Source organism: Oryzias latipes, chromosome 17 (genome assembly GCF_053564925.1).
Source record: "Oryzias latipes strain Hd-rR chromosome 17, Olatipes_Hd-rR_3.1".
NCBI classification, from domain to species: domain Eukaryota; kingdom Metazoa; phylum Chordata; class Actinopteri; order Beloniformes; family Adrianichthyidae; genus Oryzias; species Oryzias latipes.
In genome coordinates, this window is record NC_136253.1 from 14,599,301 (window position 1) to 14,612,008 (window position 12,708).

Consider the following 12,708-nt stretch of genomic DNA (forward strand, 5'->3'; position numbering starts at 1 on the left):
TAGAACGTTTTGGAACAACTTCCAAAAATGTATTTTTTTGTATAGTAAAACTATGGTTCCTCTGATGTGAGATACAAAATACATAATAACATTTGTTATTATGTATTATCACTCTCATTTGTGTGATTTCTTTTGTAGACAGTTAATAAAAAGAACAGGAAAAAAATGTTTACACTGTTTTTTTTTTTTTTACAAGAATGGCCCCTTTTACCTGTGTGCGTGCTCATGTGGGCTATACCACAAATATCACAGAAGGCTTTGTGTACATTTCACGAGATGCATTGAAACGTTATCATACTTTATAGGCAAGAGGCCTCTTACCTATGTGACTTTTTCATGTGAAGAGATAAGTGACAACTTTGAGTGTAACTTTTCCCACATATTTTACAAATATAGGGCCTCTCACTTGTGTGAGTTTTCATGTGGACTGTTAAATAACTGCTTTGAGCGTAACTTTTTCCACAGACTGTACAGGTATAGGGCCTCTCTCCTGTGTGAGCTCGCATGTGGACCTTCAAGTGAATACTTTTAGTGAAACTCTTTTGACATACCTCACAGGTAAAAGGCCTCTCACCTGTGTGGGTTCTTAAGTGGACTTGTAATTGACAGCTTTGTGTGAAACTTTTTTCACATATTTCACAGGTAAAAGGTCTCTCACCTGTGTGCGTTCTCATGTGGACTTGTAATTGACATCTTCTGATGAAACTTTTTTCACATATTTCACAAGTGAACGGCTTCTCACCTGTGTGAGTCCTCATGTGGATTTTAAAGTGACAGCTTCGAACGAAGGTTTTTTCACACACTTCACAGGTATAAGGCCTCTCACCTGTGTGGGTTCTCATGTGCATTTTTAAGTAAATCCTTTTAATGAAGCCTTTTTCACACACTTCACAGGTAAAAGGCCTCTCGCCTGTGTGCGTTCTCATGTGACAGAGCAAACTATTTGCGTGGCAAAAAGTTTTCTCACAAATTTCACAAGGAAGCCTTTCACGCGTGTGTATTCTCATGTGATCAGTCAAACTGCGACGTCGGGGAAAAACTTTCCCACATGTTCCACACCAAAATAAGCTCTCTTGTGACGGAGAGTCCAGCTGGACAGTCACACCATCACTGATCTGAGTGCTTCCTTCCAGAACTGGACTCTCACTTGGTCCTGGTTTGTAGTTAATTTTTTCCTGATCATCCTCAGTGACCATGAAATCATCAGTTTCCTGCTTCATTTCAAGCTGATCTTCCTCACTAATGAATTGTTCCTCCTCCTCCTCTTTGATCAGTGGAAGCTCTGGTTCCTCTTCATCCAGACTGGAGCTCCTCTCCTGCTTCCAGAGAAGCTGCTCATCATCAGTCTCCTCTTCCCTATAGAGGTTTTTCTCTGAAAGGTCTGCAGGAACAAAGATTCAGGAGGAAACTAATAAAAACATCTGAAACATTGGATGAATTTTGTTTGAAAGTTTACATTTAAAAAAAAAACACTCAAAAGTTTCAACTTTACTCTCAATAACGCATCTAAAATATTAATTACTAAACTTCAAAGCTAACATTAAGAATTAAACTCGTTAAAATTAGCTCACCTTCGTACTGGACTACAAATATTCCATCACATTCAGATTTGATCTCCTGCTTCAGGAACAGCTGCTCTTCCTCCTGGCTGCTGCAGAGTTCCTCCTCCTCCTCTTCCTCTTTGATCTGTGGAAACTCTGGCTGCTCCTCATCCAGAAATGTTTTCTCCTCTTCCTCCTCTCTATAGAACTGTGGAGCCTCTGTGAAAAGAATCAAGATTAAAACAGATTATTTAAAATATTATTTTAGAAGATGCAACAGATTTAAGCACCTTTTTTAAAAAAAATGTGATCGTTTATTTCAGTTAACAAACATTGCAGCTGATAATTACTAGCTAGAGAACTTCAGATTTGATAACTTTCTAAATATAATATTTCAGAAGACACAAACCTAAAAATCCATCCATTTCTTTTTTCCGCCCACATTTCGTAGAATATTTGTTGTCAATTTATCATCAGGGAACATTACAAAGAAAAACATTTATAGTCAACAATAACAACTTAACTTTATATTTAAGTTCTGTTGTTTTTCCTAAACTTACAGTATTTTTTTTTATTAATCCATTTCTGCATCAGATCATGTAAAGCCTGACTTTCAATTTATGCTCAAATGTTAATAAGCAGTCTTAATTTACCCAACTGTCAATTTGCTGTCAACGAATCTGGCTTCTTCCAGATCATTGCTAACATTTGTTTTTTTACTGCAGAGTCAGAAATGGGCTGCTCACCAGGTTCCTTTCAAATGCAGCTGTAAACATCCTTAACCGATTTAAATCTGTGCCTTCAAAGCTCTGGTCGCTGCATCATTTTTAGCCGTAAATCACCAAGTCAAACATCTCATTTTGTTATCATTTATCGGACATTTGGAGTTACATACCGGATGTGAAAGTTGGTGGTCCATTCTTGAAAACTTCCATCACTCTAAACGTGTGTTTAAATAAGGATAATAACAAAAATTGTGGATTTTTTTCTGACAAAGGACGCTAACAGTAAATATTCATAAGGCTAAACCCGGAAACTGGGACTTTCATGACATAAGGCGCCCCCTAGCGGCAAGGCGGGTCAAAATAACTTATCCGAACGCTAGATTTTAGGAATGTATACATTTATTTTAACAACGATTTGATTTATATAATAATTTTGGTTGACCAATTCGTAGTCGATAATGGTTCATTTTGAATGATCCAATTTGATCTAATTTACTGACCTAAAATTGATCCAGGAAACCTTTACCCAAAATCTCAACCAGTGTGACTCAGACATAAACACCTGATACTGAACAGTGCAGGGGAAATTTTTCAGATTCCTTGTATTTCCTACAAGATAATCGAGTGTAAATTAAATATGAGAAAAAAGAAGTAAACAAGAATTAATGGTAAACCTATTCAGATTTTAGTTTCCTAAAGTTCATCCCACTGTCGTTTTTCCACATATGACTCTCTGGTGGCCTCTGCTATCCACTACGCCGTGGCGTGTTGGGGAGCAGGCAGCACAGACCGGGACAGGAAGAGACTTAAAAAGCTGGTCAGGAGGGCCAGTTCTGTCCTGGGCTGTCCACTGGACTTTTTGGAAGAAGTTGGTGAAAGGAGGATGTTGGCCAAGCTAACATCCATCATGGTCAACACCTCTCACCCACTACATCAGACAGTGGAGGCGCTGAACAGCTCCTTCAGTGGCAGACTGTTACACGCTCCACGTAGGAAGGAACGGTTCCGCAAATCATTCATCCCAACAGATTGTACAATGCCACAGTTTAAATATGCATGTACAAACCGGTTATCATACATCCATAGCCCATCTGTATATTCTATGTTTTTACTTTATTTATTTCATTTTATTATTACGCACAATATACTGGAGTGGCGGTCATGTGCATTTTAGGTCTGTAGCAGCAGGGGATTGTGGGATGTGGTCCCCTGATCTAATTAGGGCTCAGCAGGAGCGTTTCTTTTTGCCCACGTTTCTTTGCAAATGGCAGTTTTGTTGTTTCACCTTAGTTTATTCTTCCTGTTATGTTTGTTTCTTGTTGTTGCACCATAAGTGTGGGAGGGGGAGAGGTTGATGACGGCTGTGCAATGTTCTGTTGTGCGTGTTCTTAATGATTGGGATTGTTATGCTGGAAAGTACGCTGCATTCTCAGCTTCTTTCTCTGTCTCTTCCTCACTGAGACTGTACAGAGTCGTGCGGTGTGTGTGGGACACGGATAGTGCACCAGCACAGCCAGATTGATTGACGGTACAAATAGGCGACAGCTTTGCTCCCGAACTTCCCACCGCAAGTGACGACCTGTTGGGCGTTACAATACGTTATGTCGTAATAGTGAACATAAGTTGTTACTTTTTCTATTTTTGCACATTTTGAACACCCTTCACTTTTGCAAATTGCTGTCATTCTTCTCTGCCTTTTGAACTGCTGTAACAATTGAATTTCCCCAATGTGGGATCAATAAAGAATATCTCTCTCTATCTCCATCAAATCAATCCAAAGGGAACATTATTAATTCTTTTTTTAATTCTACCACCCTGTATGGTCACATGACTTTGCTAAATTCAAAGTGTTTCCACACATTGGACTGAAATGATGACTGGATCAGTTCATGCTGACATCACATATGTGTTGTCCACTCTGATGCACTTGGTTGTTTTTACGTTATAGTGAAATAAATCTACCATGTCTCAATGGTATTTTCTAATATCGTTTCCATTTGATTTATGTAATTTTAAAGTGATTGTTTAATGGTTTAGGTTGATTTGATGAACAACTTGCCTCAGACAAATCAATCTAGTTGGATCTCACTGTAAAATAAAATGTATCTCATTTTGGGGGGAAAAATGTTTTGCATACATCGATTCGATTCAATTCTGCCTCAGACAGAAGGCTTGATTATAGGACGAGAAATGGGTTCATTGATTACTGTAATCGATCAATCATTACAACCCTACTTTTATATTTTTCTCTCTCATGCAGTCCGATACGCATCCTGATACATGAACCACAAGTCAATACATAAAAGATTTTGTGGCAATCTGACACACTCCAATTTTTTGACCAAAATTGATACAATTGATGTTGTTCGTTTGGCTTTTAAAACTAAAGATTAATGAATGCTTTTTCACAGAGAAGCTCATGTTTATCTTACCAGTGGTTTTTTATTTTTATCAACAAAAACAAAATCTCCTCAACATAACAGCTTCAAACATTCAAACCTGGCATTCTGGGTCCTTTAGACTTTTCTGTTCTTTATGATAAAAGCAAGATATTTATTTATTTAGGTATTATGTGCAATCCTGTGAATAACAAGGGTTACATGTTTAGTGCTCATGACCTACAACCCTTGTTGTGATTCACCTTTAGCTAATTGTGCTCGAGTCAACTTGGTAGAGGAAAGTTTGTGATTGGACACCTTTTTATTTGCTCGACATGTACATAAAAAGGCAAAGACAGCAGAGACACAACAGGAAGAGACACCGAACGTTTGCAAGAAACTGATTATTAACTTCTTGATCGACTTTATATATTATTTATCATTCACTAGAATGATCTTTGATAACTCTGGGCCTCAAAGTTATCAAAGATCATTCAGGTAAATCCATTGAATTTTTATCACTCTACTCTTATTTTCAAAACCAACATTTTTTTTTCTGCCATTTTTGTTGTCCTTGGTCAAACGGCATTCCTGAATATGATGTTTTTAAAGACCTACTCCTATCATTTTTCCCTATATTTTCCTGGTGTTTTTGTAAGTATGACTATGCTGTTTTTCTTCCCCCCAAACTCATAAAACTTGTCATTTTCTAGGACACATGCGTCAAACTCAAGGCCTGCGGGCCAAATGTGGCCCACCATGTCATTTTATGTTGCCCGCCAGAGCATAAATGTTTTTAATTTCTTAGAATAAAAAAGAAAAATTGGTGTGTATTTATTCATATAGGAGGAATCAGACTTGGAATATCGGATTGGGCAACTGTACATTAGGACTTAAACACTGTCCATATAACCTAGCCTGACAGAATCAAATTTAAAAGGATTTATGCTAGAGTAAGAAGCAAACACATGTTTTCTATGCAACTATAATTGTCACTTTAGTGTTACAGTTAAGTTATAATAAATAAATATTTAAATATTTTTTTAACATTAAGGAGTAGTTGTATTTATTTTTCATTGCATTTAGTTACATGCATAAGTTATATCTGGCCCTTTGAGGACAGCCACTATGCTGATGTGGCCCTCGGAGAAAATGAGTTTGATACCCCTGTTCTACTGTAGGGCATGGTTTCTGCAGAGGCAGTTCAACTCAGAAATTCAGCTCTGAGTTGTGGGCAGGACGGTTGGCATGAAAGTCAGCCCTCTACTTATTTACCACCCCCATTCATTTTTTTTTTAACAGTATCTACTGTTAGCTTACAACCCCAAACTAACATTATTGGTGCTGTAAAAATGACAAGAAATCTCAGAGCTACCCAACTGTACAGTTTTCAGCCAGCAGATATCAGCTCAGACGAGGAAAACAAAGACATACAAGGATCTACTTGTCTGCAGGTGGATGCATCAGAGTGGAGCAGAGTAAGGAGCTTGAGGCAGCCGATTGTAGTTTCTACGTAACAACAAACTTTTTATGTCTGCTCTTGGTTCACCATGAATAAAGAAATACTCAGAAATGTAATTCCAATCCTAAAGTTCTTTATATATGACAAAACTATAAAAGACAATGCTAAAAACACACTCATTGACTGTATGCAAATGCAGAACTGGACAGAGCAGGTGTGATGTCACCCGCAGAAAAAGCCGTCCATTCAGCTCCAGCAAATTCAGTCGCCATTTTTCCGTGATACAGATGTTTCTAAGTTGGAGCCTGATGACTGTGAATGGTCCAAATGGTCTAAGCCCCAACATCTGTATGGCAACTACTGTCGCCAGTCATGAGTAAGCCACTTTGAAGCCCTCACCCCTTCCACTGAAAGCAGGGAGAATCAGTCATACATGAGAGGAATGATTGGTCAGTTTATAACTCGCGATAAAGAAAATATATCATTAAAAAACATTAGGATTAGCAAGAAGAAGATATCAGAGCAAGGATGGTTATTCTGACAAATATGACTGAGTAATAGCTGATCATTTCTCAATAGATGTCTATAGGACTTTGTCTTTTTGGAGTCAGCAGGTACTTCATAACCCAAGGGAGGGGCGGGGGTCACTCAGTCCAACTGTCTATATACAGTCAATGGGGTGGATCTTTAAGGCACAATTAACACTTTTTCATCTGATGTTACCATTTCAGTTCTTATGATTACATTGACAGTTTTAATTTAATACATGAATTATTTTCTAATCAGGCGGCTTCTCACAATAAGCTCTGGTCCTCTACCAGAGGCCTGGTGTGATTTGTCATGTGGAAGGTTAATCAAGAGGATGCAAATAAATAAATAAATAAATAAATAAATAAAACCAACACTTTTTCCAACACGTTTTACAATAATGACGCCTTTCACCTGTGTGGGTGCTCATGTGGTCGCCCAAACCAGAAATATCCCAGAAGGCTTTGGGTAAATTTCACGGAAAACAGACTTCACAGCTGAGTTAGTTTTCATGTGAGTTTTCATGTGAGTTTCCAAATAAGCACTCCTAATATAAACCTTTCCACATATTTTACAGGAATTTGAAGTCTCATGTGAAGGAGAGTCCAACTGGACAGTCACAGAATCACTTTTTCTGATCCGAGAGTTTTCTTCCAGAACTGGTTTGGAGTCCATGTTTTCCTGATCGTCCTCCGTGACCATGAAAGCATCAATTTCCTGCTTCAGTTCAAGCTGCTCTACTTCTTCAGTGATGAAGACCTCCTCCCACTCCTCTTTGATCAGTGGAAGCTCTGGTTTCTCCTCATCCAGACTGGAGCTCCTCTCCTGTTTCCAGAGAAGCTGCTCATCATCAGTCTCCTCCTTACAGATGTTTTTCTCTGAGTGGTCTGCAGGAACAAAGATTCAGGAGGAAACGTTGGAAAACATCTGGAACATTCATTGTTGGGACTCTGTTCTCTAACACAGTGGTCCCCAACCTTTTCAACGCCACGGGCCGGTAGGACGTCACATAAAGGTTTTACGGACTGGTCTTGAATTTATAGGTGGATGCTTATTGTCGCTACAATTTGATAACCAAATGACAGAGACGTGATAAGACTAACTCTGAGCTATCATTTGACATGCATGACATTGTACATCACACAGGTGTCATCATCCTCTCACCTTCCCACACTCATGGTACAAAAAAGAAGTACTGTCTATTAAATGTAGCTTTCTTTTTTTGGTTGCCTCCAACTCACATGCACACCTAATTTAGAGATACCAATGAACCTATGAAGCATGTTTTTGGACTGCAGGAGGAAGCTGGAGTGCCCAGAATAAAGCCCTGCACTCACAGGGAGAGCAGGTAAACTCCGTTAATGTCCCAGCAGGGATTCCAACCAGAATATTCTCACAATGAGGTGAGAATACTTTCTAAATTTAACAACTCAGAACAGAAAAACTAGAAATATTATCAAGTACTTACTCATTGAATAAATGTTTTGCCAAAAAATATATATATTGTAGAGTATTTTGATTGAATTTAAAACTAACATTGACCTTTTTTGCTGTTCTCCTTAACATAGAGCTTCTTGATCAACCCCTCCTCATCCATCAGATAATGTAAACCCCAACTTTCAGTTTAAGCCCAAATGTTTATATGCAGTCTTATTTACCCAACTGTCAATCTGCTGTCAACAAAACCGACTTCTTCCCAGTTTTTACTAAACAATCAGCTTCTAACAGCCCAGCTGGACTGTGCTACGATTGTTTTTGTAACTGCAGAGGCGAAAATGTACGGCGTTATAATGATGCCAGCTTATTGTGGCATTTAAACTTAAAGTTTGAATTGAAAAATAAAAGATTTAAAAAGAATAATTACAAGATTTACATTTTAAACCGTAAATAAAATTCAATAATATTTATTTAAAAAAAATTATTGGATCAGGACTCAGTTTAGGCTGATACTCAAAATCAAATGACAGAATTGGATTGGGACATCCCGAATAATAATAGAGTGCGTCTCTAGAAGGCCATTTGACCAAGAAATTCTAACCTAGACTGCATTATGTCAACAACAGACCTAAACATCCTAGATGCAGTTGACTCGGAAACACGCACTCCATAATAGTTTCAAACTCATCAATTGTTACCATAAGTTGCCTAGTGACTAGTTGACTAGTGTAATTAATGTGTGATTGACTATGGCATCATGTCATTTAAATGAATCTTCACTCAAATCCAAAATGTCACATTTACCTTTTGGTGACTTGACATTGTTATACCCCAACTTTATAGAAGGGGCCCAGTCAGGATTGGTTTTATCATAGAGGTCTGATGGTTTGCCTGGAAAAAAGAAACCATCACTGAAAAAACAAGATACATGAAAGGAAGAGTTAGATAGGCCTTCTACTTCAAACTGTGCTGTGCCTGAAAACAAGCTTACCCAGCCTATTCATTAGTAGAACAATTAAAACTAACCTTCTTTATAATTTGGAGTATAATACCACAGTTCAGGAGTTGTATAAATAAAGAACAGACTACAGCAAAAGGCTTCCACTCCAGACCCAGTGCAGTTCAGGGGGATGCTGGCCGCTAGTAGTACTTGTTGTTGTTGTTGTGTTAGCACTGGATCATCATGTATGCATTGCTATTATTATTCACTAACTATTTCACCAGCAGCTTTCTAAATGCACAGACTCGTGTATATTTAGCTAAATTTCCAAATTGTAACTCACCTTTGATAAAATGATCCGAGCATACTCGTAGATTCGCCACAGATGTTTGAGGCAGGATTCTCGCCAGCCATAACTTACGCCGTTCGGCTGTCAAACATTTAGTAGTTTCTCCCTGACGAAAGATGACTGCAGGTAACCTATAATATCCCCGATCTGATCCACGACTTCTCCGGTTCTTGCAAGCATAAACACCACAGGTATTGACCATTATAGCGAGTAAATGAATTAAATCCCGTTTCTAGGAGTTGTTCGCTTGCCCTCCAGCATGGCGGACCGGAAGATCGGTGACGTCGTCTTTTGCTTCCTTTCTTTCCGGCAGGCTATACACTGGATGATGTAATGCTGCCCCCTACAGGAGTTTGCTGGTATTTCATTGAACAACACAGGGTTCAGCGGAGGAAATGAATGACTGCTGGTCTAACAGATCAGAAACACACAATGATATAATGGACTGAAAGGAAAAGATGGAAATGTTTAAATCAACTGTTGAGTTGTTTATCAAAACGTTTTCTTTCGTCACTATATTAATTGCAAGTGAAAGTGACATTAATGAAGGACTCCCGCTCCCCACAATCACAAAGGCCACTGTCATACCAGACCACAAAGTCCCAGTCGGAACAAAGAAAAAAAAGTTATTGAATAAAAATGCAAAATACATTTGATTTGAAAGGTATATTAATTTTGTTAAATGTAATTTGTGGTTTAAAATGAAGTCTTGTAATTATTTTCAGAACTTTTAGTTTTTCAGTACAAAGTTTTAGTTTCAATGTCACGTTAAGCTGTTGGAAAAATATTTTTGTGTAGTTATGAATTGTGTTTTTGCTATTAAATAAAAATGTTAAGCTGGAGTCATTATAAAGGACTTATCATTAGAAACAAAATACAATTTTGTAAAATCTATTAAAAGAGAAACACTTGTGGCTTTTTTTTCTCCATGCAGTGTAGTGTTTTTGAATCTAATTTAAGATAATTCACTTTTTGGAACAATTTAAAAATTGAACAAAAATTTGATATTTTGGAATAGCAACCAATGATTCTTCATGGGACTTCCACAAGATTAGATTCCACATAACTTACAACCAAGAATATCACATTTGTGGGATTTCTTTTGAAGAGAGTTAATGAAAAGGATGGAAAACAAACATCACACTTTTTACAAAACGACACATCTCACTTGTGTGGGTCCTCATGTGGGCTAGGCCACAAATATCACAGGGGGCTTTGTGCATATTTCATGAAAAAAAGATTTTGCACTAGTGAGTACTGTGGGCTTTTAAGATAGTACGTTTTCATGCTTTACATGTAACAGTCCTGTGGACTGTTAAATAAGTACTTTGAGTGTAAATTTTCCCACATATTTTACAAATATAGGGCCTCTCACTGGTGTGAGTTTTTATGTGGACTGTTAAATAACTGCTTTGAGGACAACATAATCCACAGACTTTACATAGGGCCTCAGCTGTGTGAGTTTTCATGTGGACTTGTAATTGACATCTTCTGATAAAACTTTTTTCACACACTTTACAACTAAATGGCTTCTGGCCTATGTGTATTTTCATGTGAATACTCAAATTACAATGTGGAGTAAACACTTTTCCACATGTTCCACACCAAAATAAGCTCTTATGTGAAGGAGAGTCCTGCTGGACAGACACAGCATCACTGATCTGAGTGCCTCCTTCCAGAACTGGGTTCTCACTTAGTTCTGGTTTGAAGTCCATTTTTTCCTGATCATCCTCAGTGACCATGAAAGCATCAGTCTTCTGCTTCAGTTTAAGCTTATCTGATGAAGTGCTTCTCCTGCTCTTCTTTGATCTCTGGAGGCTCTGGTTCCTCTTTATCCAGACCTCCAGAGCTCCTCTCCTGCTTCCAGAGAAGATGCTCAGCATCAGTCACCTGACAGATGTTTTTCTTTGAGAGGTCTGCAGGAACAAAGATTCAGGAAGAAACTTTGAAAAACATCTGAAAGATTAGATAAAAAGACTCTGTTCCCTAACAGACAAAAAGCATGAATGGGTGTAATGTGTTTTTAACTAAAGGAAACCGTGTTCGCCCTGCAACAGACGGGCGACCCGGCCAGGATGTACCCCTACTTTGCCCAACAGTAGCCGGGACAGACTCAGGGATCCCCGTGCTCCAAAAGGGATATAGAGGGTTAATAAAATAGATGGATAGAAACAGTGCTCATGTCAGAAGTCAGAACTGTATCTCCCCCTCTGGTCACCAGCAGGAACCATCTCCGGAGTGCTGGAGGCACTTCAACTCCCAGCAACCCCAGCGTGCACTTCCTGGATGCCACACACCTGACTCATTCACTCAGTCACTTACAGTCTACTTAAGCACTGCACTGAGACACACTCAGTGAGAAGTATCGTTTGTGGCACTCTGCCTTCTTGCTGAGCGTTATATTTGGACCTTATCCTCGGTCTTCTGACCCTGTTTCTGACTGTTTGCCTGCTGCGACCCTCACCTGGATTTTGACCAACCCGTCTCTCCTCTGATGATCTTATGCTTGTTATCGATTCCTGCCTGCCTGACCCTGATTTAGCTTAGTGGACTTTTAGCTCATCTATAATTTCAATAAATAATAATTGAAGCAATTATTAAGAATTAAATGACACTATCCTCTGGTAGCTTTCAGTTTTTTGTTGATATTCAGCAGAGGATGAAGCTCACCTTCAAACTGGATTACAAATATTTCATCAAATTCAGATTTGATCTCCTGCTTCAGGAACAGCTGCTCTTCCTCCTGGCTGCTGCAGAGTTCCTCCTCCTTTTTGATCTGTGGAGGCTCTGGCTGCTCCTGATCCGGAAAGGTTCTCTCCTCCTACTCCTACTCCTCCTCCTCCTACTTACAAATGCGCAGCTGTGAAAAATATGTGAGTAAAATCAACATTAAAAAAGATGCAACTCTTTAGAATGACATCAGCTAATTTGGGCCACTTTTTGGTTAACCACTTGGGAAGCTGAGGAATAATTCAACCTGTTCTCCCTTCTGCATGACAACCTCAAAAAAGGACAAACCTTCCTTTGGAGCCAAATCCACTGATAGGCCAACTATTTCTTATACACCTCATCATTGTAAACTTGGAAGAGTAGAAGGGTGGGTCCTCAAGTGTCAGTGCAGGTTTGGTGAATGGGTCCATAAGAAACTATGGTCAGGTTCCGGCTGCAAAATAGTGTCTTGTCTGGAGGTTGAAGAAGACGAGGGGTGTGGTTACTGCCAGACACATTTTGTAGAAATAATAAAATTAGAGAAATACATAAAAAACAAGGTGGTGCAGTGGTCAGAGCTCTTGCTCTTGTAAGAAGGTCCCCGGTTCAAGTCCTGGCTGGGGGACCTGAACCAGAACA

General features: G+C 38.8%; 1 protein-coding gene across 4 annotated transcripts in view; it reads right to left on the minus strand.

Annotated features, from left to right (window-relative positions):
- Nucleotides 1-9,673, minus strand: part of LOC110016951 (uncharacterized) — a 37,316-nt gene extending 27,643 nt beyond the window's left edge. The window contains exons 1-3 of one of the 4 annotated variants that reach the window (XR_013650581.1): nucleotides 9,355-9,495; nucleotides 8,876-8,982; nucleotides 7,336-7,521 (exon numbers count right to left, since the gene is read on the minus strand). Coding sequence is in view for 3 of the 4 variants with exons in the window: in XM_078934610.1 (XP_078790736.1) it covers nucleotides 8,876-8,962; nucleotides 9,355-9,562 (295 nt within the window). In the remaining variant the exon portion in view is untranslated. Of the gene's footprint in view, nucleotides 1-1,571; nucleotides 1,761-2,436; nucleotides 2,603-7,335; nucleotides 7,522-8,875; nucleotides 8,983-9,354 lie in introns of those variants that run through there. The other 3 variants (XM_078934610.1, XM_078934613.1, XM_078934612.1) reach the window with 3 other exon arrangements.
- Between the last annotated feature and the right edge of the window lie 3,035 nt (nucleotides 9,674-12,708).